Consider the following 27,916-nt stretch of genomic DNA (forward strand, 5'->3'; position numbering starts at 1 on the left):
TGCTGTTTTCGGCACTCAGCTATTCCTTACCATCACTACGCCAAGCCACGCTTCCAGCCTCTGCTTCCAAGGTCATCTCCCGAGCAGTCCTGCTCCACGTCCCGTAGCTCCTTCAAGCCTGGTATTGTTATTCCTAAGTGTTTGTCCATTTTTGTTGCGGTGCCTTTTTTGTTTTCTGCTGGCACTGTTGTTTTTTGTTCTGGCATGCAACAGAGACTATTAAAAGCCTGTTCCACTACTACCATTGTCTGCCACATCTTGGGATCCAGAACAGTTTTCAGACGCACCCCGCGTCACAATTTTGACTTTTCTATCTCATAATTATGATTTTGTTTTATAATTATGACTCTCATAATTATGCATTTTTTTCTCGTAATTTTGACTTCATTTTGTAATTATGACTTTTTATCTCATAGTGACTTTCTTGTCTCGTAATTTAGACGTTTTATGTCATAATTACCATTCTCTTTCATTTAGAGGCAGCAAGGGGATTCCCTATGAATTAGATGGCGTTCTCGCCTGGAAAAGGGTGGAGTGCCATCTCCGGCTCGGGGATGAGATCCTGCCCCAAGTGGAGGAGTTGCAGTACCTCGGGGTCTTTTTCACGAGTGAGAGAAGGATGGAACATCAGATGGACAGGCGGATTGGTGCGGCGTCTGCAGTGATGTGGACTACGTTCCTACCCTCACCTATGGTCATCAGCTTTGGGTCATGACCGAAAGGACAAGATGGCGGGTACAAGCGGCCCAATTGAGTTTTCTCCGTAGGGTGGCTTTGTTAGAGACCCACTGTATTCTTTTTCATTTTCCAGTCAAATCTTTTTTTTGTGTACAGCCAGCAGAGCGGCTCTGGTGGTAATTTGGGACTTGAGGGAGGTGGGAACTCTTCCACCTTATGTTCCCCAACCAGGGCGCAATAAATGGTATCACCAAAATAAAACATGGCCTCATAAAATGAAACCATTACCATTATGCAACACCTCGGTGACAGAATGGAACACGAAGACTCAACACGATCACATGTTTTTATTACATTCTAATAATATTCAACAAAACATTTTTAACTACTGGAACAACATGTTCATACTTAAGCCATTTCAACATGCATGGATGGACCTTTTTCATAAACGCCTCGTGTTCTAGAGCTGTATCTGGTAAGCATGTGTCCCTGCGACGGAAAAAAAGGCTGCCAGAAGAGAAAGGAGACACAGGAGCGGGAAAGAAATGAGAAAAGTAGGCGTGACTGAAGGAGATTGTGGGAATGCACCACCTTATTTTGTGCAGAAACTCCCACAGGACCAAAGGTTTGTTTGAAACGCCACGTGTGACATCGCGCTTCTGTGACGTGACAGTCTTTCAGCGCAAGCCGGACAGGGAACCCTTTATTCTCCGTCGGGTGTCCACGTCTGCACTGTCAAACTTTTTTGATAAGAAGAACTGTGACCACAAAGCGTGCAACGGACAGGGTGTTCCTCTGTGTGTGTTCTCATGTGCGACGCCATATTCACCCTTGCAACAAATCTTTTACCACAAACCGAGCAAACAAAAGCTCTTTCTCCCGTGTGACTCAGAATGTGTCGAGTCAAATAGCACTTGAAGGAAAAGCTTTCAGCACAAAGCGAGCAGGCCAAACGCTTTCTACCCGTCTTCCGTTTGGAGCATTCAGAGTGTTTGTTGGGAGTCCTCGTGTCCCCTTCACGCTCTGCATGATGACTCAAAGGTCCTCGGAGGTTGTCCTTGTCTTCGCATGACGTCATGTTGTCACCTCTGGTGTCCTCACCCGGACTGTGATGAAGCTGTGAGGACTCGCCTGGTTTGTCTTCATGCTCTTCAGTCTTCACAGTCAGAGGCAACTTGATGAGATCTTGGTGATACTCTACCTCCTGAGTGATCCAGAGGTCCTCCCCTTCCTCTTTGACGCGGGGGAGCTCCGCATCTTCCTGCCTCCATGTGGAGCCCCCCCCTTGCGGCTGAGGGTGAAGTTCCTCTTCACAATCAATCATCTGCTGGAAGTCTGAAGGACACGACCAACGTGAGGGATCGGGTGGTTTGTCTCCACGCTCTTCGGTCTTCACAGAGACGACCGTCAGTGGCAACTTGCTGAGATCAGCCTCCTCTGCCTCCTGAGTGATCCAGAGTTCCTCCCCTTCCTCTTTGATGTGGGGCGGCTGGGGATCATCCTGCTTCAACATGGAGCTCCCCGCCTGTGGCTCAGGGGGAGGTTCTTTTGGATGACCAATCAGCTGCTGGACGTCTGCAGGACACAAACACACTTTGGTCAAAGTACACCATGAGACGGTTTGGGAGAAATCTGAAAGTAGGCCATCATTTTTCTTAATTGTCTTCCATTTATGATGTGATAAAACTACAGTATACTGAGTTGTTGACATGACGTCTCTCTTTGAAATGTTAGGAATGGAAGATTTTTGTGAGTATTTTAGTGATCCTGCACAATAACAAGTCGTGCTGGCTCATGACTGTGCTGCAAATTATCGTCGCTAAGCAATTTTATCAACATTTTTTCATTATTTGTCATGGGAGGTGCCATTGACATTTGAACCACTAGATGGTGCTCAAGCACAGTTGTGTGCCAGTGTGAGACATTAGCTCGGCACAGAAGCTGCCTGTATGTTTTTGCCGTGTAGCCAGCGTCACCATCTGTGGGCTTTTTTGTTTATATTTGCCAACCAAACGCCTCAGTCAGCGTTGGCTGCCGGGACGAAGGCTCCGCTGCCCGAAAGATTGCAAACATCTGTCTCCCAAAAGGGGGCGTTTCCGGAAGTGCCGAAGGCGTTACTCATACGTAAACAGACATAGCGGCGTACCAGACGGAGGATGTTTACAGTGATTATAGCGAGGATGTGGGCGATGCGCCAATAGTTTTGGAGGAGGAAGAAACATCTGGAGATTAAATACACAGAGAAGCAAAACAGGGAGACTGAGACTGCTGCCCCCGCAACCCGGACCTGCATAAGTGGACGAAAATGGATAGACATTGGACAGTACACTAGGTCCCCAACTTACAAACATCCGACTTGCGAACATTCGGAGATACGAACGCAAGCTGACTGGTCTATATTTTCATGTATTTTACCTTGTAGTAACTCCATATTTATACTGCTACATGCTTGACCAGTAGAGGGCACTGTGACACTGCTCATGGGACCAACAGGTAGAGGAAGACGGTGGGGAGAGAGTGTAAAGGAGAAATGGAAAGCTAAATTGTAGCTGTACGATGCAACCCGGACAGAGCGTGTGATTAAAGTTTATGAAGAGTTAATAGGCCTGCTTAATTCTACACCACCCACAGAACACTACCTCTTTTAGAAGAGTCTAACAACGACGACCATTTGTCCTTTCTTCAATACCTCCTCCTCCTCCTCCTCCTCCACCACAACGACGTATGATCGACCACTCCTCTTCAAAGGTAAATAACATTTATCATTACGTATTATTATATCATTTTTATTATTGTTTTTTTCATTAATTATCCTTGTTTAATATTAATACTGCATCCAAACTCATATTTACATAAATACACATATACTGTATATACTGTAAGTATGTGCATGGCTCAATCAAGGGTACCCAAGTGTTACATTTTGGGTAAAATTTCAAACTGGTGGATAGACCTTGGTAATGTTATAAACACAAACTTCAAACATTGCAAAACACACACCCAACATACCAGAGCTCGAGACATCTTCCATTTCCCATAGCAACCCTCCGAAGTTCACACTTTCTTAAATGTGATGCACATAAGTCGGTGTCCACTTTATGCTGTTATCTCTGCATAGATTTGACTTTTGTTAGAAAAGTAACTTATATTTGAGAGAGTATCATAAAGTAAATAAAAACAAGTGACAAATCTAGATCTTGAGTTAAAGCTCTGAAAATACGGCAAAGAAAAATTGGCCTTCAGTCCTTACCATGCCATTGTTGTATCACTACAAAGACTACAAATCCCATCAGCCGTTCTTAAGACTGTAATGACATCAACTTTGACCTATCAACTCCACAATATAAGCTAATCATTGCAGCACTGTGGCAACATGAGCCAGAATTCAGTGAAATGCACTGAGTGAGTGGTTCTTGAATTATCATGCTAAAGACCTAAAATTACAAGGCGATCTTTCACCTCCCATGAGGGACACGCCAATCGCTTCCGGGTTAAATACGGAAACAATATATCAACAAACACGCTAGAATTTATTTGGTTTGGATAAATGTCAACGACATATAATACGACGGATAAAAGTAAGTAAAATCCGACTAGTAATGATGAATAATTTTGCCCACTTTGCGTGTTTTTTTTGCAGTTTCGTGCACAGGAGACGAACGCCGACCTACGAGAGGCAAAAACAACGGCTGTCAAAACAATTACACTGCTCGATGAACACAAAATTTGTAACTCACCCGATGAAAAAAAATCATTTCAAAGTGCATAAAGATCTTCTCCAATGTACACTGCTCAAAAAAATTAAAGGAACACTTCGAAAACACATCAGATCTAAACTGGGGGGAAAATGATCTTGAATATCTTTCCTGATAATAAGTGGGTGATGTATTAGTAACAAAATGATGCCACATCATTTGATAGAAATGAAAATGATCACCCCATAGAGGGGGGAAATCAAAGACACCCCAAAAATGAAAGTGAAAAAATGATGCAGCAGACTGGTCCATTTAGCTAAAACGTCATTGTAGCAACTCAAAATGATTCTCAGTAGTTTGTGTGGCCCCCACGTGCTTGTACGCATGCCTGACAACGTCGGGGCATGCTCCTAATGAGACTACGGATGGTGTCTGGGGGATCTCCTCCCAGATCTGGACCAGGGCATCACTGCGGTACCTGGACACATGGAGGAGATTCCAGGAGACAGGTAGTTACTCCAGGAGAGCTGGACAGGGCCGTAGAAGGTCCTTCAACCCTCAGCAGGATCGGTATCGGCTCCTTTGTGCAAGGAGGAACAGGATGAGCACTGCCAGAGCCCTACAAAATGACCTCCAGCAGGCCACTGGTGTGAATGTTTCTGACCAAACAATCAGAAACAGGCTCCATGAGGGTGGCCTGAGGGCCCGACGTCCTGTAGTGGGCCCTGTGCTCACTGCCCAGCACCGTAGAGCTCAATTGGCATTTGCCATAGACCACCAGAATTGGCAACTACACCACTGGTGCCCTGTGCTCTTCCCTGATGAGAGCAAGTTCAACCTGAGCACATGCGACAGACATGAAAGGGTCTGGAGATGCCGTGGAGAACGTTATGCTGCCTGCAACATCATTCAGCATGACCGCTTTGGTGGTGGGTCAGTGATGGTCTGGGGAGGCATATCCCCGGAAGGACGCACAGACCTCTACAGGTTAGATAACGGCACCCTGACTGCTATTAGGTATCGGGATGAAACCCTTGGACCCATTGTCAGAACCTACGCTGGTGCAGTGGGACCTGGGTTCCTCCTGGTCCACGACAATGCCCGACCTCATGTGGCTAGTGTATGCAGGTAGTTCCTGGAGGATGAAGGAATTGATACCACTGACTGGCCCCCACGTTCACCTGACCTAAACCCAATAGAACACCTCTGGGACATTATGTTTAGGTCCATCCGGTGCCGCCAGGTTGCTCCTCAGACTGTCCAGGAGCTCATTGATGCCCTGGTCCAGATCTGGGAGGAGATCCCCCAGACACCATCCGTAGTCTCATTAGGAGCATGCCCCCACGTTGTCAGGCATGCGTACAAGCACGTGGGGGCCACACAAACTACTGAGAATCATTTTGAGTTGCTACAATGACATTTTAGCCAAATGGACCAGTGTGCTGCATCATTTTTTCACTTTCATTTTTGGGGTGTCTTTGATTTCCCCCCTCTATGGGGTGATCATTTTCATTTCTATCAAATGATGTGGCATCATTTTGTTACTAATACATCACCCACTTATTATCAGGAAAGATATTCAAGATCATTTTTCCCCCAGTTTAGATCTGATGTGTTTTCGAAGTGTTCCTCTAATTTTTTTGAGCAGTATATATAAAAATGAAAAAATCTTACCTTAGACTTGACAATGGTTGTTAAACCGCCGATTGCTCGTCGAATTGAATGATGCTGCTTGATGCTGCCGAGGTCGTGACTGTACATTACGCTAACACAAAATGGCGGACACGACGACACATTGTCAACAGCAACACGTATTTGGCGAATAACCGGTGGAAGGACACAAGTTTTGTTTGGCCCAAGAAGGCACTTTTTATTTTCAAATTCAATATTTACTTGCAATACGCAATTTACGCTGTGAGCTCTAAGTGTACGTACATTACAGGCCAGACATGAAATTTGGATGTTTTAGACTTTTGTTCAAATAATCTTATTTTACTCTTTTATACACAAAAAAATCACTTTAGTTGCAGAGTTGAGTAATTATTCCATGAATATATACCATTGTAATCATCATGGGGTTTGTTTTTCCATGGAATTATGTTCTTCAAAATTTTCATCGGCAGGCGGACACGAAGGTTATGTACTTTTCACTAATGATTACATGACAGTTATTTTTTTTTACACTGAGAATATTTGAATAAAATACATTAGAAACCAATTTCAGTCATCATTCTTTAATTCTAAGTAGAAATCATGACAAAATGATCAGAGAAAATATTGTTCATTTCACAACAAAAGTAGACATGCTTTCCATGTAACATTTCAATGTCCAAATATAGACACTTTTTTACAACATAGCCGTGCTAGCGCAAAATAAAAACATGAACAGGCTTAATTTATGGTTTGGTAAGCTTCCTCACTCTATAAACGTCAGAGTGATAGGGATAGTACACATTGTTAGAACAACAATTTCAAATACTACTCAAGTGAAGTTGAAGACAGCAAAGGGTACCCTTGATCTGAGCCATGCACGTATACTGTACATGTACATGTAGTACCTATATAATTGGTAAATTACCTTTTCTTGGACTTACGAACAAATCAACTTGCGAACGGTCGGCTGGAACCAATTGTGTTCGTATGTTGGGGACCTAGTTTAGTCATAATTAAGAGAAAGCAAGCCATCGACACGGCAAACGTTACGTTGGCTTCAGCTCACCTATTTGCGCTACCTTAATTTAACCTTGTATTGGGTCTTCCGCGCCAGCGATTCCTCAAGGCAGAAATACAAATCCTCGATTATTTTTTGTAATCGAGGCACTGCAATTATTCAAGGAATGGTCGCACCCCTAAAACAAAACATACTGATTATCCACTTCATTTCCATTTATTGTGTGATTCGTGCGTTTGTTTATTACGGGAAATCTTGTCACGTTTAAATCTCGCGAGAAGTTGTGACAGCACCATTAGCATCTGCAATTTGCCGTTGCGTTCATGCGCACGTTATGCTTTGTTCTCATGGAAATGTGCAGCTTTCCATATGGTATCGCTGCCAGCATTATTTACTCTAACTGGATTTGTGACCTGTGACCTATAATTGTGACCTGGCATTAGCAGCTGCCTGTATGGGTGTATCTTCATGAATATACTAATGGAACTGTCATTCCACTGATTTTCTAGCAGTTGCTATGAGCGTCAAAAAGTATTAAGTGATTAAAACGCAGCGGAGTGGACATGTAAACATACCTTCACTGTGTAGCACACCTCCCGTCTTGCTATCAGCTTCCAGTTGTTGTCGAAGTCGCTCGTTCTCCTCTCTCGTTCGGGAAAGTTCCTCCTCGTACGAAGCTATAGTTCTTTCAAACTGCGCCAGTATCTCCTCAGCCGCCGCCATCAGTCGCTCCCTCACCAACTTTTTCAGCATTTTCAGCGTCAAGTCTTGCAGCTATCAGCCAAAACGCTCGCGGCGGAATTGTACCGGAAACACAATCCGTTCTGCGCATGTGAATAGCGCGACTACGACGCTGCATCGAGTGGGCTTGTCCACCGCTGCGGTACGTCAGTGTCGCCGCCATATTGGATGTGTCGAGGCTGCGCTGTCAATCACCTACACATCACTACTATTTGTCGGCGACCAAGATGGCGGCGCTGAGAAGCTTTCCGGAGCAAGTTTCAAATTGACGAGGAAACAAACTCACGGGAAACGAATACCGCCGAAGATTGGTCTTTTCTTACGCCCGCGAAGCGGAAGTTGAGTGTGGAGCATTGGAGTGAGGATTGAAGATAGAGGAGGGAGCGCTGCTGTGCTAAGATGGCGACGTCCAGTCGAAGACAATCAGCGCCACCAACTCCCAGCAAATTATCAACGGAGACAAAACCCCAAACTGCAGATAACGGTGAGCGAGCTCAACTGTCCAACAACGTCCTTATTTTGGAGCTTTATGTTAAACCCTGATGAGAATTTGAAGATAAACAAAGAGCCGCCATGGTTGTTAGCTTGACGAAGGCGGCAAGAGTAGAACAAAGAATGTAAAAGACAAACGAAGAAAGTGGAATAGCAACTCTCCAGCAACGTTATATGGGTTTATATACATTTTGGGAGCATGTAGTAAGTACTTACATTATTTCGGTCATTTTATGCATGGCCGGAACTTCCTTTCTGGGCGCATTGTCTTCCCGTAGCCCATAGCAAAGAACGCTACCTCTGTCGACAACAGCAGCAAAACAGAGAGCGCGTTTGCTCTCACTAATCGTGGCAGAATATTGAGGTTTGCAACCCCCTCCTAGCTGTTTATCTGTCTTTAGATCGCACGTGAGGATTGTGGATGATGGTTTTCTAATCCTGCAACTCAAGACACAATACAATGAATACTTTTTTAGTAAAAACAATGTCACTACGTGGCTCAAGAAGGTATCGATATCAAAAACGAGCATATGGTTCAAATCGACATAGACTGGATTTGAAGCGTAGGTCTCATGCTTCAAGATGGCGCCGCCTGAGTGGAAGCTGCATTTTCCGCGTCGTGTTTAGTGTTTGCTGGGGCTTTATTCGTGCTTCCCACCACCAGAAGTAAATCCCAGGGCACATTTATGAAGAAAGTATCGCTAGCCAGTTCTTATGAAGATATTATTTTGCCAGAAATGAGTTAGTTTTTTTTCTGACAAGCTGAAAGTCTTATTTGGATGATTCTTCAACAACAGATTAAGAATATTCGTCTTAATTTAAGAATAAAACTGGGACCAAAGGTTGCACAGCAAATGTCCTAGCGCATACCAAGATTGATTCAATTCAGTCTAGTCATAAAATCTGTGTAAATGTGTCAAGTAGTCAATAGGTTTTCCTAAATGAAGCGAATCTTTATTGTTTGTAAATAAAAAAAAGTTCCATCCACATAATCTGCTTCCTGCTTGTTAAAAGAAGGAACCAACATCAGTAACATGCTGATGAGAAGAGATGCTAGGTGGCTGAGTAGTTAGTTTGTTAGCAACTTGGCTTCAAATCCTCATCAGAACACGTCCGTGCGGGACTCACATGCTCCCCCCAGAAAATAGTCTCATGTTAGTTATGTTTGTTACTCCTTTTCAGCAAGCAGATGGCATGGCCTTCTTGTAAGATTAATTTGGGCTGATTTCAAGATCTGTCAACTACTTTCAGGATGCAGCTTTATTGCTTGACACTCGTATACGGTACTATGTCAGGAGGTAGAGCAGGTCGTCCGGAAATTGGAAGGTTTCTCCACCCAGTCGCTGTCGTGGAGTCCCTGGGGCAAGACACTCCACCCACCTTGCCACCGCCGTGTGCGTTTCTCCAGACAGAAGGATGCCTGCTACTAAGCGTTAGCTCGTTTTCACTTAAAAACATGTTCGTATTTCGTATTTTAGGAACATTTCACTTGTTATTGGTTGTAATAAGGTAAAAAAAAATAAGTATTTTATTGTAAAAATAAGTATTTCCAGTTGCTTTTTTCTTTAGTTTTCTCCATATGTTTTTTTTAGAAATGTCAAATAACTCATACAGCTTATTTTAATTGTGGATCATTACAAATATGTGTTGTTCGAGTAGCACACAGTGAGTAAAAAATAAAGTATACAGGAAAAAAATGATGCTTGGAAAACTTGATTGATCTGATAGGCCTGTCACGATACCAAATGTTGCTGGTTGATAATCGTGCTGCAAACTATCGTGAATAATTGATAATATCGACATTTTTTAGAACAGTTTGTCATTAATTACATGGCATAATATAAGCCGGTGTGTCGCCGCTTCCTTCAACTCACTCAGATCAGTTTTATCTTTGTCTTATCGAGCGATGTCCCAATTCACATGTCTTGGCTTCCGATCTGGTAACGATCGCTTGTTTGTTTTTTTTCCAGCTTTTGTTCCAAACATGAATTTGTGGAACATACAGCATATTATCTGACCTTCGCAAATACAGCGGATCAGCGGGGCATCCCTAGTTTTATGGTTTGTTGTGAGAACCATGGACTCTCTGCTGGTGTATGATCGTCAGGAAGTACTTAAAATCCAGGACATTGTGGCCGCCTGTGCGAAACCAGGGTACGGGGGGGCCAAAGAAGCCGCACCACTCCTTACCTGGCTGATGTGCAGCTGAGTTCCCGTTCGGTCGGAGCCATTGCTTCCCAGGAAAACATAGACGCAGGGCGACACGGGGTGGCAGACTTGTGAAGCTCAAAGCACTTTATCCCGAGGGCGTGCGGTTCCCACGTAGCGTTCAACGGAACTACGAGGATTTTTTTTGCCGCTTCGTCTCTCTGCCTTTTTCCTTGCCACTACTTTCCAACATATGTGACATATCGGTTGGTCACGCGCTCACCTTGTTCATTCTGTTTAAAAGCCACACATTCCCACCGTGGGGATGTGGCATTCGCCTTAAAAATCATCGCTTCTGTGCCTTAACTCATGCTAGCATATGCTGGCTAACTGCTAACACTTTGGCTGTTGCTGTCACTGTTGCTAATATAATCCAAAATTGTTATTTTTATTCTTATTTTTATTTCTTTGCTGATATTGGCCCGATAGTCGATATGAATATCGGATAAGGACATCCATAAGACACACATGCAGTACAGAGAAGAACGTGTATAGCGACGTCCGGGAGAAACATCTCAAGTATCAGTTCAAGTGTGTTTTTGTCCTGCAGATGTCCAGCAGCTGATTAGTCGTCCAGAAGAACGTCCCCCTCACCCGCAAGAGGACCCCCAGCCACCCAATGTCAAAGACGAAGAGGAGGACCTGTGGACCACTCAGGAGGGAGAGTGTCTACCTGGGCGGGAGGAGGCTGATCTCACCGACGTGCCACCGACTGGTGTCTCTGTGAAGACTGAAGACCATGAATACAAGCCACCCGAGTCCCTGCGATGCTTGTGTCCTTCAGACGTCCAGCAGATGGTTGGTCCTCAACTACAGGGGGTCAGCTCCACTTTGAAGCAGGAGGACCCCCAGCCCCCCCACATCAAAGACGAAGAGGAGGAACTGTGGACCACTCAGGAGGGAGAGTGTCTTCCAGGGCGGGAGGAGCCTGATCTTACTGAGGTGCCACCGACTGGTGTCTCTGTGAAGACTGAAGACCATGAAGACAAGCCACCCGAGTCCTCACAGCTTCGTCACAGTCACAGTGAGGAGAACAGAGGGGCGGAGCCTCCAAGCAGCAGCAGCCCACCACAACAAATGAAAACGGAATCTGATGGAGACCACTGTGGAGGATCACAAGGAGACAACCTCTTAGCTCCACTATCAGATAGTGATGACACAACATCACACTCTCCTGACGAGGAAGAAGCTTCGAGCAGCGATACAGACGGCGAAGGTGATAGGAGGACTCACGCTGACAACAAACACTCTGGATGCTCTAAAAAGAAGACGGGTAAAAAACATTTCACCTGTTCAGTTTGTGCGAAAAGATTTGCTTTTAAGTGCTACTTGACCCAACACATGCGGACACACACAGGTGAAAAACCTTTTGGTTGTTATGTTTGTGGTCAAAGATTCACTCAAAAGTCATACATGGAGTCACACGTGACAGTGCACACGGGAAAAAAACCCTTCAGTTGCTCAGTTTGTGGTAAAAGCTATTCTCACAAAAACAGTTTTGCTTATCACATGCTGAAACACTCAGAAAAACCTTTTGGTTGTTCTGTTTGTAGTCAAAGGTTCCCCCTAAAATCCCAAATGGTATCGCATATGACAAAGCACACAGGAGAACACCCCTTTGGTTGCTCAGTCTGTGGTAAAAACTTCTGTTCCAAACAGTATTTGACGTTTCACATGATGAAACACACAGGAGAAATACCCTTTGGTTGCTCCGTGTGTGGTCAACGATTCCCCCAGAAGTCAGTACTGGTAGCACACATGAGAAAGCACACAGGAGAAAAACCCTTCGGTTGCTCAGTTTGTGGTAAAAACTTTCCTTACAAATCCAGTTTGATTTATCACATGCGGAAGCACACAGGGGAAACACCTTTTGGGTGTTCAGTTTGTGGGAAAAGGTTCCTTCTAAACTCACAACTAGCTTCACACATGAGGAAGCACACAGGAGAAAGCCCCTTTGGTTGCTCAGTTTGTGGTAAAAACTTTTGCTCCAAACAATATTTGACTTTTCACATGCTGAAACACACAGGAGAAAAACCTTTTGGCTGTTCTGTTTGTGGTCAAAGATTTACTCGAAAGTCATTTCTGGTGTCACACGTGAGGACGCACACTGGAGAAAAACCCTTTGGTTGCTCAGTTTGTGGTAAAAACTATTTTTCCAAACCCAGTTTGACTTATCACATGCGGAAGCACACAGGAGAGCAAAGTTTCACTGAGAGGCAAGCAAGCATATACCGCTCTAAAGCTTGTCCAGAAGGGTTGGGGGCAGCCCCAGATAGTGGGCCGAAATATTATTGGAACCAGAAAGGCTTTGAATGGTCTTTCTGACAATCATAGATAACCAATGCAGTCAATATCAACTACGTATCGAAAACAGAAACCATCCTAGCAAATCAATATCGAGGCGAAACTTCATGAAAAATAATGACGTGGGAATGAACTTGGTAGATGACTGTGGATGACTAGAAAGGATTGCTAGGGCGCGTTTACAGCGGTTAATTGGTTCCAGACCTGACCGTAAAAAGTGAATTTCCACAAGGTAGGATTCCTTCTTGACTAATGGAATATTTTCGTAGTTAGGGCAAGAAAACCTGTCAACGACCTTCTAAATGCGTTTTTTAACATTAGACATGAAATGAGGCCCACATAGTCACCTTTATATTTGTATTACCCAGTGTAATATTATATATACCTGTATAAAATATCATCGGTGAAAAGAAACCATTTAAGAATGGGTGGTGGACAGGAAGTGATGCCAAGGCGTCAGAGTTTGCTTTTTAGCTTATTATTTTTTATTATGTTCTTATCCTTGTGCCTGTTTAAGCATGCAATAAAAGCCTGTTGCTCCAGCCATCAAGTCTGGTGCTTGTCTCACCAAACCATTACTAACACCTGGTGGCCAATGTGCTTCTACTCCACGTCTCTCCCGGATGACAGTGCTTGTCACCTTATCTCTAAGGACAGCCCAGCCACACTACGGAGAAAACACATTTCAGCCTTGATCTTGTCCTTTCGGTCACGACCCAAAGCTGATGACCATGGGCGAGGGTAGGAACCTACATGGACCCTTTTCACCACAACAGACTGATGCAGAGCCCACATCACTGCAGTCGCCGCACCGATCCGATTGTCCATCTCGCAGTTCCATCATTCCCTCACTCGTGAACAAGACCCCGAGGTACTTCAACTCCTCCACTTGGGGCAGGATCTCATCCCCAACCCGAGGTGACACTCCACCCTTTTCCAGGCGAGAACCGGACTCGGACTTGGAGGTGCTGATTCTCACACTCGGCTGCGGACCGATCCAGTGAGAGTTGACGGTCACGGTTCGATGGAGCCAGCAGGACCACATCATCTGCAAAAAGCTGAGACCCAGTCCGGCGGCCACCAAACCGGAAGCCCTCAACGCCCTGGCTGCGCCGGGAAATTCTGTCCGTAAAAGTCCTGAACAGAATCAGTGACAAAGGGCATCCCTGGCGGAGTCCAACCCTCACTGGAAACGGGTCCGACTTATTGTCGGCAATGCGACCCAAACTCTGACACCGGTCATACAGGGAACGAACAGCCTGAATTAGGTGGTCCGGTTCCCCATATTCCCTGAGTACTCCCCACGGAATTCCTGAAGTAACACGGTGGAATGCCTTCTCCGAGTCCACAAAACACATGTAGGCCGGTTGGGCAAACTCTCATGCATCCTGGCTGGCCACCAGTCCAGGGTGTACCCCGCCTCTCGCCAAAGTAAGCTGGGATAGGCTCCAGCATACCCCTGTGACCCTAGTGAGGATAAGGAGCACAGAAGATGGATGGATGGATAATTAGTTGATAAAAGATTGCTGTTTTGTGCTTAAATGTGGTCTATTATTAGTAGAAAACAAACATGTAGGCACATTGTACATATTCATGGTGTAAATGAAACATTTCCAAGCATAAAAATGGCTAAATGAAGGAAAATACAAATATAATGCATTCAGACGGAGTGGTCAGGGTGTCATACAGCAGTGGTTCCCAACCTTTTTGGACCCACGGCCCGGCGCGTGTTCCCACAAATCTCCGCGGACGGGGGGGGGGTTCGTATAGCGATCTAATTTACCTCATTTGGTATTTATTGTGTAAAACTATGACAGGAACAACATCAAATTAAAAGCACAAAGTGAATACAGACCCACCATCCAGTATAAGCTTGGAGTTTGTTTATCAGAGAGACTATTATCGCGCCGCTGCTTGACATGTGTGCTAACAGGCAGTGTGCTAGCATAAATTAACTTGAAGCTGTGTGTAACAGGTTTACTTTGGTTATTGTGGTTCCACTTGTTCTAACAGTGCTTGGAGTAATGGCTCAATAGCGCCCTCTCTCACTCGTGGGCTACAGTAAATATAGGGCAGAGTGTCATTTCAGCTTTAGTTCATCAGTCCTGTGACCCGAGGTGAGTAGAGGAGCGCTCCTCTATGCAATTGTATTGTTAGCTACGATGCTAATGTAACTCATTGTCATTGTAGTCTGTAATGAGCCTCACAGTATTGACCAGTGCACATTGTCTCACACCAGGAAATAAACGGTCACTGTCTGCAACAAGCTCCAAGTCTCCTGTTCATTACCACAAATAAACACAACGCAGAGCTCAGGAGACCTGCACCACCCAGAGCTACAGTGCCTTCAGCGGGGGTTCCATGTGTACGGGACAAATACGCACATTAACACTCGGTAACGTCATCAAACTTTACCTTTATGCATTCCCACAAAGTATCAGCATTTGGGAGCAAATATGAAGTGAAAAAACCCGATTAAAAATACAATACACTAAGTCCCCAACCAACGAACACAACTGGTTCCAGACGACCGTTCTTAAGTCGAATTGTTCTTAAGTAGGAGAAAAGGTAATATTACCAATGATATAGGTACTACATGTACGTGTATACATATACAGTATATGTAAAGGTATGTAAATATGAGTTTGGATGCAGTAGTAATATTAAACCAGGATAATTAATGAAAAAAACAATAAAAGTGATATAATAAAACATAATGATAAATGTTATTTACCTTTGAAGAGGAGTGGTCGAGCATACGTCGTTGTAGAGGAGTTGGAGGAGGAGATATTGAAAAAAAGGACAAATGGTCGTCGTTAGACTCTTCTAAAAGAGGTAGTGTTCTGTGGGTGGTGTAGAATTAAGCAGGCCTATTAACTCTTCATAAACTTTAATCACACGCTCTGTCCGGGTTGTTGTCATACAGCTATGTGAAAGAAATTGTTTCTATCGTTGTGAAGGGTTTGTTATGAAAATGTACTAAACACTGTTGGAACTGGACATAAATTAACCAGCAATAATATTATCACTCCTATATCATAATGGTGTTAAAGTGTGTTGCCCTGTAGGAAGGTCAGTTTTAGGAATGTGACCTAGCAACAGAGAAGATGCCGACTCATGGCGCCACCTTGTCTGCTGACTCCAAGGATGCAGTCGCATACTAACCGATGTCCTTCGAGGCTGTGCTGAAATGTGCTTCATACCACACATGTATTACTGATACCTGCCACAGAGACGCATACACATAGGAAAAGACAAGTACAGTTGTGCAGCTGCGTTGCTCACCCCATCCCTTAGAGTTGCACAACCTTGTAGATAGGGAATACCCAAATAAAAAGCGAGAGCTCAGAGAACGTATTCAGAGCGGTTTGGGAATGCAACTCTGGTGCGTCCATCTGTTCTCCTCGCAAGAGAAAAGACAATCTTGGCTGGGTTGAGTCTGTTTCTTTGAGTAGTTGTACAGTCCAGTACTTGTCTTTGGTTATCTGCAAGGATTTCCCTGACAAGCTACCATTTATCTTTCTCTCCACAGCTTCTAACTCTTCCTCTATTGGTCCCATTAGCAGTGTCACAGTGCCCTCTACTGGTCAAGCAAGTACAGTATAAATATGGAGTTACAGTACAGTACTGCAAGGCAAAACACATGAAAAAATAGACCAGTCGGCTTGTGTTCGTATCTCCGAAAGTTCGCATGTCGGATGTTCGTAAGTTGGGGACTTAGTGTGTAGTTTGACAATCTGTGCAGAGTGGGAGAAGGCTAGCGCACTGTACAATGGTGCGTTCCAGGACTGTCAAACAAAGTGGAACACTCGCAACAAACATCATAAACATGCAAAAACTTCAAACTATATTATTTTTAAAATAAAATAATGGCCCATATTTCCAAAATTGCAATGCATTTACTTAAAATTGTATTGAGTTATTTAAAATGTATTTTTTGTGTGTGTATTTTTTTATCATTGCGCCTGAAAGATTTCCTCGGCACAGTTCAGCCTCGCCCACGGGCCGGTACCGGGCCCCGGCCCGGTGGTTGGGGACCCCTGTCATACAGTATCTGTGACTTGTTGTCTGCGCCTTCAAGTGACGAGCTGACCATTAAGAGGCGTGCTAGCAGCAGGTCAGCGGTGCAGGGAGTGGCCGACAGCAGCTCCTGTGTGAATGTTCACTGCATGTCTTCTCTGCTTGTTAACAAAGCCATTGCGGTGCATCGTCAGTCTCTCCCCAACCATAAGGTAGAGTGGTATTCTACACCGGTCTCTGGGTGCCGGTGGCGTTCCACTGATGAGACAGCAGCCAGAAGTACGCTCATTTATGTCTTCTGTATTGTTTAATACAAGTGTAAAGGGTGTTATTTCCAGGGCTCTAGTCATGCTAAAAAACGTATCTGGAAGGTCATAAGTAGGTTTTCCATGCTTTAACTCCAAAAATATTCAGTTTATTAATCTTATCGCAGTCGGGTCTGGAGCCAGTTAGCCGCCGTTAACGACGGACAACCCGCAAAAGGCCACAGCCAACCACGAAGCAGTGATTATTGTGTAGTTATTATTTTATACATCCTATGGGAACCTTGCCGACTAAAATGGCGGCTGAGCTTGGCCCCGATGTTCGACGGAAGTGGTACAGCGTTGTACGCCATACGAGTTAGCAAGTTTGGGGTCCTGTTCATTTCTTTGTGAATATCTCTACATTGACTTCCTGTTGTTGTTTATGCACGGGGCGTTCACAAGGTGACGTGACATTGGGGGGAAAAACATGTGTTGAGATGTTAATCACATTTTTTTATTTTAGTCGTAGCTCTTTCTCACTGACATCCAGTGGTCCATCTAACAACCATGTTTGGAATTCCGATATCCGTGAAAGCACCTCTTGCGAGTCTTGCTTTGGCCAAAAAATGTGACGTTGTTGACACGTGTCTCGGCAAAGTGCAGCATTAATAAATAGCTGCGGCTTGTAGGTGAGCAATGCCAGCTCACTGCTTCTGTCTTACTTACATCCAACCATTTTCCGCTTATCCGGGTCCGGTCTCAGCAGGGAAGTCCAGATTCCCGGTCCCTGCCCACCTCCTCCAGCTCCACCAGAAAGACACCAAGGTGTTCCTTAGCAAAAAGTAGTATACTTAAAGTTCATTTTATTAAGTATGCTTAAGTATAAGTATAGCAAGTATACTACAGACCATGTACTCTTAGTGTACTACAAAGTATACTAATTTAATACTTTTTTGGACTAAATTGGAACATTTTAAGTTTATAAAAGTATACATTTAAAGTTAATTTTAAGTTTACAAAAGTGCACTTTAAAGTACACAACAAGTACACTCAATTATATACCAATGTAATATACCAATTATATATCTATGTACATGGTATATCCCTCTAGTATACTGAAAGTATACCACAAGTACACTTATCTATATACTTCCATTGTACAAGTTATATACTTGAAGTCCCTATTTTTACTTTATTATAGTATACTTGAAGTATACTTTTAAAAACTTTGGTTCTTTTACTAGTTTACTTGTTATATTTGAAGTCTGCTTGGCATATTACTATTACACTAGGTCCCCAACTTACGAACACCCGACTAGCGAACATTCGCGGATATGAACACAAGCCGACTGGTCTATATTTTATTTGATTTTGCCTTGTAGTCAGTCGCTCTATCAGTAATTATACTGCTACTGTACATGCTTGACCAGTAGAGGGCACTGTGACACTGCTAATGCAGCCTTACAGCTAATGGGACCAACAGAGGCAGCGTTGGACGCTGGGGAGATACAGTGTAAAGCTAAATGGAAAGCTAAATGATACAACCCGGACAGAGCGTGTGATTAAAGTTTATGAAGAGTTAATAGGCCTGCTTAATTCTACACCACCCACAGAACACTACCTCTTTTAGAAGAGTCTAACGACGACCATTTGTCTTTTTTTTCAATAACTCCTCCTCCAACTCCTCCACAACGACGTATGCTCGACCACTCCTCTTCAAAGGTAAATAACATTTATCATTATGTATTATTATATCACTTTTATTATTGTTTTTTTCATTAATTATCCTCGTTTAATATTACTACTGCATCCAAACTCATATTTACATACATACACATATACTGTATATGTATACACGTACATGTAGTACCTATATCATTGGTAATATTACCTTTTCCCCTACTTAAGAACAATTCGACATAAGAACGGTCGTCTGGAACCAATTGTGTTCGTAAGTTGGGGACCTAGTGTATTATTAAATATTTCAAAAACAAAAACCTATGAAATCAAGTCTTTACAAAGGAAAAAGTGCACATTTGCATGTAAAAATGGTTCTCTCAAGATCTTGACCTGAAGATCAAGTCCTTGTGCATATGCTTGTAAAAATGTAAACATTAGAGCGTTTTCAACTTAGAACAAGTTTCGTCTGGACATGGGCTGTGAGTAAAACACATACAGAACAAAACATTACCTCAATGTTCTTCTTATTCACCGTCCACAGTTAACACGCGTCATGGCAGGGAGGATGGTTTATCAGGTACATTTCTGAACGTAAATGCAATCAGCCACAACTGTTATAAAAGGTTGCACACACATCACACCCCAGTCAGAGTGTAACTGAGTGGCAAACCAACGAGCAGCATGCTGGCACTGACATCACATGGAAATCCTTTGTAATTTACGACAACTGAAAACATCAATTGTTTACCATCACATAGAAGTATGTGTAGTTTTGTTGTTTTTTTATTTCATTTGTAGTACTGATGCTGTGCATGAGTGAGTGAGTGTCTGATTAGAACTATTTCTATATGCATATAGGCCTATAGTCTATTGGCTAACTCCATAACATGACAAATTTGGGGGCGTCATGCCTTCATCATAACATTTCCTAATCCATCATGAGTAGTGCTGGGCTGGGCGAAATGGACCCAAAACTCATATCCCCATACATTTATATCAATCATTTATATCAATATACCATATATATCCCCATATTTTTTCCACAAACTGAGTTTAGACGAAATCAAATATGCGTGCAGTTGTTTCATTAAAACAAATCAACAAATCAAAAAAAATCTTAGAGAAAAATAGCCGCAAAATTAAGTAAAGAAAAAGTCAAATGTAATCATCAATCTTCTTTATAACAAACTTAGCTGTGCTCAAATCCTCAGTTAGTACCAAAAGCACAAAACAACAAAATAGTGCCCCGTTTCAGAGAAACAGTCAGCAGTGTGTTCTTTCTGCTATTATCCATCCATCCATTTTCTATACCTCTTCTCCTCATTAGGGTCATGGGGGTATGCTGGGGGTATGCTGGCCTATCCCAGCTGACTTTGGGCGACAGGCGGGGTACACCCTGGACTGGTCGCCAGCCAATGGCAGGGCACATATAGACAAACAACCATTCACACTTACATTCATACCTATGGACAATTTAGAGTCACCAATTAACCTAACATGCATGTTTTTGGAATGTGGGAGGAAGCCGGAGTACCCGGAGAAAACCCACACGCACACGGGGAGAACATGCAAACTCCACACAGAAATGCCCAAGGGAGAATCGAACCCAGGTCTTCCCGATCTCCAGGGTGTTCCTGTGTTGGCCAACGCTTGCTAACCACGAGACCACCAATACCAAATAGCATTATTTTTGTCTGATTTCGAGTCAAGGATAATCTATTTTTATCAAACCATCTTTTTAGTATGGCCATTTCATCTGTGAGTTAATTAGCTCTTGTGTGCTTTCCCCAGAAAAAAAGCAGTAGTATCACCTGCAAATACTAACTTTAAGCCTTTTGTCACTTTACAGATGTCATTAATATAAGTTAATATAATATAAGTTGTTTAACTTGTTTATAAGTTAAACAATTTAATGAAGATGAAGAAAGATTTCCGTTTTAGATCCTGCTCAGTAAAACAGGATGACATCCACCCCGGGGGCATCGAGGATGTGTGGATCTCCACTATGCAGTGTGCAGTGGGAGCTGATGGCTGCACAGACGGCTTTAGTGTGCTTTGGGGGCGGGGCGGACCTCTCAGGAGCATCCCCTGCTGCTCAGTGACAACACACAAACTGCGCAACAATACATACTTTTACTTTTAAATCCCCAAATACCAGAAAACTCTCCAACGACGCCAAAAAAGTAGCTAGATTGATGCACGGAGGAAGGCGAGGCTCACAGGAGACATTCGCATCAACATACAAGAGAACAGCTTAAATCCAGTCTACAGTATATTGATATCAACAATGTTTGTTTTTGATATCGATTAAAAGAATGATTGATATTAAAAGAAATATAAATAAAGTCGGGCTTTTAGCCGTGTGGTCAGCGCTCGCCTCCCATTACGAATGCCTTCTGGCAAACCTTGCTCGAACTGTACCCCACCAGGTCTAAACAAACTGACACAGGGACGGGAGGCTCCGGTTAAGGCCACGCCGAGAAGGAACACTTACCACTAGAGCCAAGTCCACCTCAGCAGGCCCAGGTTTGGGCCTGTGTCGGTAAGTTTCTGCTTTATTCCGGCCAGTCCGTCGATCATCTAAAGCGGGCTCCGATAGGAGCCCGTGCGAGTAAGGCTTGCTTTGTGCCATTATATGGTGGCAACATTCGAGACCAAGACAGTAGTACAAAAAACTACGAATGGCACTGGCCGCTGGGTCTATCGTCCACAGTTCCTGCTAATGCGACCTGCTAGCCTGCTAGCCGCATTAGCTGCGAACTAGCAACTCGCTGCCTGCTGTCCTGTTCCTGTGCTGACATCGACGTCTCCCCGCTGGTACAGTCACCACTGAGCCTTTGGCCCTCATCACCGAGACCCAACAACTGCCACTTGACTTCTGCCTTCATCACCGAGTCTTGACAACCGCCATCACGGACGTTGCTAGCGACGGCTAGCGACGCTAACGTTAGCTGCAAAGGCCACCGCAGGGCCTTCTGGCTTCACTGCTGCGACCTGCCGTTTGCTGCCGGGTTCCATCCCTCACCACCGGGAACACAGCCGCAATCACAGCCAAGGCTGCAACTGACAAAGACCGAGAAATATGGCTCCCAAAAGGGACAAAAGGAACTAAAAAGGTCAAACGAAGAACTATGAGTCAGAACTATGAGTAAGAACTTATGAGTCACCGTATGGAAGAAGTCACAAGTAAGCAAGACACATTAATTAACATGATGCACGAGATCAAAGAGTTGAAGAGACAAAATGAGGAGAAAAATGACTTAATTGCAAATTTGGAAAGTAGATTATCTGAACTAGAACAATACACACGAATGAATGATGTGATTGTCACGGGGTTACCAACACGACCTCGGTCATTTGCTGCAGCAGTATTGCCAAGGGGGGACGGGACAGTTGGTGGGAACCAAGATTTGGACTTTGTCGAGCAGGAAGTGGTAGATATTTTGCAGGATAAAGGAATTAATATAGACATAGACAACATAGAAGCCTGTCATCCTCTCCCACAGAAAGACAAAAGCAAACCAGCGGCCATCATCATCAGGCTTTTCAACAGAAAATGTCAAAACAAATTATTGCGGCAAGTTAAGATGCTTAAAGGAACAAATGTTTACCTTAATGAACACCTGACCAAAAACAATGCGCAAATAGCAAAGAGAGCTAGATTTCTACGCAAAGAACAAAAAATACACGCAACTTGGACCTCCAACTGCAAAATTTACATAAAGTTAAACGGAACACCAGAACAAGCAAAAGTATTAATGGTCAGGAGTCTGAAGGATCTGGACAAACTAATATAATCCAACTATTTTATTCATAATAGCACATGGCAGACCTCATGATGATGGTAGCTGGTTAACACACGTGGACAATAAACTACTACATTTCATAACATTTTGGAGGAGGACATAGACCCAGACACAAACTTCTCTTCTCATATCAGAAATGACTGCTGCTACCAAGCAGATGAACAATACAATGACAACTTTAATAGAGGCAATAAGTTGTCAATCATTCACATTAATAATAGAAGTATGTATGCAAATTATAATAATATCAGACAATACCTGAGTCTATTTAAGGAACCCTTTAAAATAATCGCTATTTCAGAAACTTGGATTAATGACTACAAAGGCGTGGACTTTGAGCTGGAAGGTTATGACATGAACTGTGTCAATAGGAACAACAAAAGTGGAGGAGGAGTGGCTGTGTAAGTGGATACAAATCTGAACTATAAAGTAGTAAAGAACCTGTCATTTGCTACTGATAACATTCTAGAATGCATAACTATTGAAATCAGTAAAGAGAAAAGTAAAAACGTACTAATAAGTTGTATAAATAGAACACCTAAGTCTAGCATTGACGTATTTGAGGATTGGATCAAAGCAACATTCACAGACGTTAGCCAAAAAATAATCTTTGTATGTGGAGATTTCAACATTGACCTTCTAAATTCAAATAAGCAAAACAGAATAGATAACTTTATAGATACAAAATTAAACAACAGTTTAAATCTTTATCCAAAAAAATCACCAGGCCAAGTAGAATTACAGATCATTGCGCAACATTCATTGATAACATATTCACCAATGGTTTCCATAACAACACGAGTGGACTCTTAATTCATGATATGACTGACCATCTTCCGGCGTTTACGATTTATCATGAAAACTTTAAAAAGAGAAAGAAGGACGACATCAGGACAGTCAGAAGATCACACACAGAAAAAGTATTAGTGCTTTTAGGAAAGATTTGGAAAAACAAAGATGGGAGTGCGTATAGGGTGAGAATGATGTCAACGAAGCGTATAAAAACTTTCTTAATATTTATATGAAGTGCTATAACAGACATTGTCCACTGAGAGAAGTATTTAATAAGCAAAGGAAGAGAAATCAGCCGTGGATGACCAAGGGACTACTAAATGCCTGGAAGAAGAAAAATACACCATATAGGAGATTTATCATTCAAAACACTAAAGAAGCAGGAAAAATATAGAAAACATCCAAAAATAAGTTAAGAAATATTTTGAGAGTGTGTAGAAAAGAATATTCTAGTCAATGATTCAACAAGAACAAAAACAACACTAGAGCAACATGGGGCATTCTAAACAGTATTATACGGAACGGTGGCAAGAAAGCAGACGATTATTTCACAGACGATAATGACAAATATGACAATATGAATCAGGTAGTTGAATAGTTCAACAATTACTTCGTAAATATTGGACCGGAACTGGAAACAAAGATCCCAAATGACCCCCAGTAGAGGAAAGAAATGAGATCATAGACAAGAATCCCAATTCCATGTTCCTCACTAACGTCACACAAAAGGAAATCATAGATATTGTTCATAAATTCAAAGCGAAAACATCAACCGATTGCAATGGAATAGAAATGGAAACGATAAAAAGGTTTATAAACGAGATTGCACAATCACTAACGTACCTTAGCAACCTATCATTCCAGACAGATCAATTCAAGATTCAAGATTCAAGAGTTTTATTGTCATGTGCGCAGTAAAACAGGAAGTTCTACTATGCAATGAAATTCTTATTCTGTTCATTCTCCCAAGAAAAGAAAGAAAACACAAGAAAGAATAAGAACATAAGAAACATAAATACCAATAAATTAAGCAACAACAACAGAAGAGACATTAATACGGATAAATAATACGGATAAATAATACAAATAAATAAATAAATAAAGTGCTATGAGTGTGTGCCCAAACAATATGAAAATAGCTAAAGTAGTTCCAATCTTTAAAAATGGAAACCAACATCAGTTCATAAATTACCGACCAGTGTCCTTATTGCCACAATTTTCCAAAATCATTGAAAAACTATTTAATAACAAGTTGGACAATTTTAGGATTAGCAGGTAGGATTTCCTTTCAATGAAATTGGCAGAAAAGGTCACGTTTAATTTGGTTTTATTTTCAAAGGCAGTTGATACCATGCACTATGAACAGTCTCATATGGAGGTATCTCCCAAAATATGTTGGGATGATTTTGAATGCACTCATACCCATAGGGAATGAAAGTAATAATTGATATTTATGTTTGAACACAACACCTTTCCAGGATAGGGCAGAACTACAGGACAACACACAAGGTCACATGACTGGGCTCACTGCTTCCACTGGAGAAGTTACAGATGATGCCAACAGCAGGAGCTCTTCCACACCTACGCTTTTGGATTCTATGCAACGGCACCGTTTTAGTCTAAGTAGAATTGTTGTGTTGCTAGTATACATTCCTCATGTATCTGGGTAACCTTCTTATCCTGCTTGATTCAAGTTGAAGAATCTTTCCTAAATTGTGCTTTCATCTCCCCAACTACCCAAGGTACATGACCATAAGCACCTGTCATGTGCCACATCACTGATGGATTTTTCTCCCAGGACACAACAAGCAGTTGAGTTGTAAAGCACTTTGAAGTTGTCTGAACATTAAAGTTTACACCTACTCTGTTTAGGACTTGATGATTGGACAGGACATTAAGGGAGTTCATCCAATTGTAGTTAATTCTTTCTCTATATAGTATAGTATTTTAGTATAGCGTAAATCTTAGTATTAATGTACTTAGTCTTAAACTTTTGTTTATACTTTTCAGTATAAGCCAAGTATACTTCACTGCACTATTCTTAAGTATATAAATATAGTTTATAAAAAGTAACCCTCAAGTATACTTCTTCAGTTTTAGTATCAAATAAGTATTCTCGTAGTACACTTGAATAAACTTCTTTTTGCTAAGGGGTTCCCAGGCCAGCTGTGAGACATAATCTGTCCGGCGTGTCCGGGGTCTGCCCCGGGGCATGCCAGGGAGGCGTCCGGACTAGATGCCCGAGCCACCTCAATTGGCTCCTCTCCATGTGAAGGAGGAGTGAGCTCCTCACCCTAAGGCTTCTTTCAATCACGACCCAAAGCTCATGACCGTAGGCGAGGGTGGGAACATAGATGGGGGCTAAATTGAGACCTTTGTCTTCCGGCTCAGCTCTCTCTTCACCACGACAGTCGGGTACGGCGAACGCATGACTGCAGACGCTGCGCCGATCCGCCTGTGGACCTCACGCTCCAACCTTGAGTTGGAGCATGTGAGTCTCATCCCACTCACATGCAGGACACTTGTACTCTTCTCCAAGTTAGCCAAGTTTAGTTTGAGATGAGGGAGGCGGGGGAGTAACATGACAGTGTGGTGAGGTATTTTGCTATTTTATTTCTGCTTATGCTTCACCTCTGTCCAGAAATCATACAAATGAATATGTGTACTGTACACAACACGATCTCTTTGACAGAACAACATGTGTTATGTTTCATAGTGTTTTCATCATTTCCTATCCTATTTTATGACATACATTTACTCACCCCCCACCCTCCAAACAAGCGTATGATAAAAGATGATCGTTAATGTGTCCTATGAGTCGTGGCAGTGACGATGTGAGTAAAACGTATCTCTCACGCTTGAAATGACGCAGTGACGCCACCTTTATCAATGTGAATGTTTGCTAATAAGCTGTGCTCGTTGGCTCGGATTGGACTGTGGACGCAACAGGTAATAAGAACTCTTATCAACATTTACTGTTGGTGCTCATTGCTAATAACTTATCAACATTTACTGATGGTGGTAAACACGTGTGTGTGATGAACATCGATGGTCGTTCATCTTGACGGTTCTCTGCTGGTCTTGTTCCAATATTCGCCAAGCTTATTGATTATTTTCATGTGCTCTGTTTGCTTGCTGCGTGTCGCTACACGATCCGAAACACAATCGGTTCCACGTGTTTAGTTTGATGTGTTTATTGGAAGTATGGATTGATGGTGTTGGGTCGAATTTGGCGCATTTTGAAGATAAGCGTCACGTGACTGTAGGTGTATTCATCAAAGAGGATGCTCCGTGCGTGTGTCCTTCAAAGCCCTGATACAAATGATGATGAAAGTACTACTATTGTAACAAGACGGAGACCACTGGTAGGCACCAGCTGCTATTGTTCCTACGTTACAAAGTGTGTTGTCATGTAAATAAGTTGTCATTTGATGCTGTTCCTCTTTGACTGGAAGGTTAGCAACCTAACTTGTTATCCTGTAAATAGTTGAAATGTGAAATAAAAGTCAGAACATCTGCTGGAGTTGAGTTGATGAAGCGTCCTCGTCCATCTTTTCAAGTGCAGGCTGGCGTAAAGCCCAAAAGACCTCGGCAGATGTGATACGTGACCGGATGTGACGTGCGGGCCTGTGGCGCATCTACGCGTGCGTTTCGCGCATGCCGGCAAAGTTTTGTGTTTAAATAAGAGTGACGAAGAAAACAAGCCGCAATGTATGACATACAGTATATTAAGTATGCTTACTGCTTAATAAATAAGTAATCATAGATATCACAGCACCTGACGTCAAGAAGTGACGTACGTCTCGTGCGTGCGCAGAAACGATCGTGTTTCCGGTACGGATCATGTAGGGGTCATCCTACGGCACTTTGGGAACGTGGCGTGTGTGCCAGATAAGTGCATGTTTTGATTTCAAAGTGATGAAAAACAAGATAGAACAAAGATCTTAAGTGGGGGCTGCTGGGGGTCATCTGGATGATGAAGTGCAGCATTCAGTCCATCATCACGTTTCAACCATGTGACTACTAGTGTTTTTAGCGGCTTTTTCATCAATGTGGCTTTTTTCCATCCGTCCATTTATATATCCTTATCCTCATGCTGGAGCCTATCCCAGGCGAGAGGCGGGGTGCACCCTGGACCGGTGGCAGCCAACGGCAGGGCACATGTGGACAAACGAGCATTCACGCTGGCATTCATACCTACTTATTATTCATAGCCTATTTAGCTAAATTGTAAATCTAAAAATGGATTGTTGAACAACAAAAGAATGTTGACGTAAATATGAAGACATGCTCAACAAGCTAAGCTGACAGGCTCCTGTAAAGAAATAGAAAATAAAAGCTAGCGGAGTTGATCAAGTGTCCTCTTGCACTCTTCCATCTTCTCCAGTACAGACACACTCATCACACAACAACTTGCAACATGCAGAGCAAGCTGGACATGGCGGGCAAGAAGCCTCCAAAGGCCTTCATCCTCCCGGTGGCCACCATCCGCTTGACCTTCGTGATTGGACTCATCTTCATCGCCATGCCATTGGCTGAACGAGTGAAGGGCGAGGTAAAAACACAAATGGATACTTTATTCTC

At 43.0% G+C, this 27,916-nt stretch overlaps 2 protein-coding genes across 8 annotated transcripts; one reads left to right on the plus strand and one right to left on the minus strand.

The window, feature by feature from the left end:
• Window positions 1-1,030: 1,030 nt before the first annotated feature.
• LOC129179236 (zinc finger and SCAN domain-containing protein 21-like) lies at window positions 1,031-8,848 on the minus strand. The gene is made up of 2 exons (XM_054772211.1): window positions 7,620-8,848; window positions 1,031-2,253 (listed from the first exon to the last, which is right to left on the minus strand). The coding sequence occupies exons 1-2, from the start codon at window positions 7,795-7,797 to the stop codon at window positions 1,382-1,384; spliced, it is 1,050 nt and encodes a 349-aa protein (XP_054628186.1). The 5' UTR covers window positions 7,798-8,848; the 3' UTR covers window positions 1,031-1,381.
• On the plus strand, window positions 2,043-27,876 carry LOC129179208 (gastrula zinc finger protein XlCGF57.1-like). Of its 7 annotated transcripts, none has more exons than XR_008569924.1 (3): window positions 2,043-2,316; window positions 3,310-3,426; window positions 4,319-4,489. XR_008569924.1 is itself a non-coding variant. In XM_054772135.1 (3 exons), exon 3 carries the CDS (start codon window positions 11,281-11,283, stop codon window positions 12,808-12,810), a length of 1,530 nt encoding a protein of 509 aa, XP_054628110.1. In that variant the 5' UTR covers window positions 2,127-2,316; window positions 3,310-3,426; window positions 11,036-11,280; the 3' UTR covers window positions 12,811-16,222. The 7 variants fall into 7 exon arrangements, 6 of the variants coding, with proteins under 6 accessions (XP_054628110.1, XP_054628111.1, XP_054628112.1 ...); XM_054772135.1 differs by lacking the exon at window positions 4,319-4,489 and adding an exon at window positions 11,036-16,222 and having other exon boundaries at window positions 2,127-2,316; XM_054772137.1 differs by lacking the exons at window positions 2,043-2,316; window positions 3,310-3,426; window positions 4,319-4,489 and adding exons at window positions 7,637-8,269; window positions 11,036-11,758; window positions 27,720-27,876.
• Window positions 27,877-27,916: the final 40 nt, after the last annotated feature.

Source organism: Dunckerocampus dactyliophorus, chromosome 4, assembly GCF_027744805.1.
Source record: "Dunckerocampus dactyliophorus isolate RoL2022-P2 chromosome 4, RoL_Ddac_1.1, whole genome shotgun sequence".
NCBI lineage: Eukaryota > Metazoa > Chordata > Actinopteri > Syngnathiformes > Syngnathidae > Dunckerocampus > Dunckerocampus dactyliophorus.

What these genes read in the sequence shown, in the direction of transcription:
- LOC129179208 (XM_054772134.1), top strand. Translation starts at nt 8,185, where the DNA reads ATGGCGACGTCCAGTCGAAGACAATCAGCGCCACCAACTCCCAGCAAA. An exon ending in ACCCCAAACTGCAGATAACG is followed by an intron (nt 8,270 to 11,035) that starts GTGAGCGAGCTC and finishes TTTGTCCTGCAG; the next exon opens with ATGTCCAGCAGCTGATTAGT.
- LOC129179236 (XM_054772211.1), bottom strand. Translation starts at nt 7,797, where the DNA reads ATGCTGAAAAAGTTGGTGAGGGAGCGACTGATGGCGGCGGCTGAGGAG. An exon ending in AGGTGTGCTACACAGTGAAG is followed by an intron (nt 2,254 to 7,619) that starts GTATGTTTACAT and finishes TGTGTCCTGCAG; the next exon opens with ACGTCCAGCAGCTGATTGGT.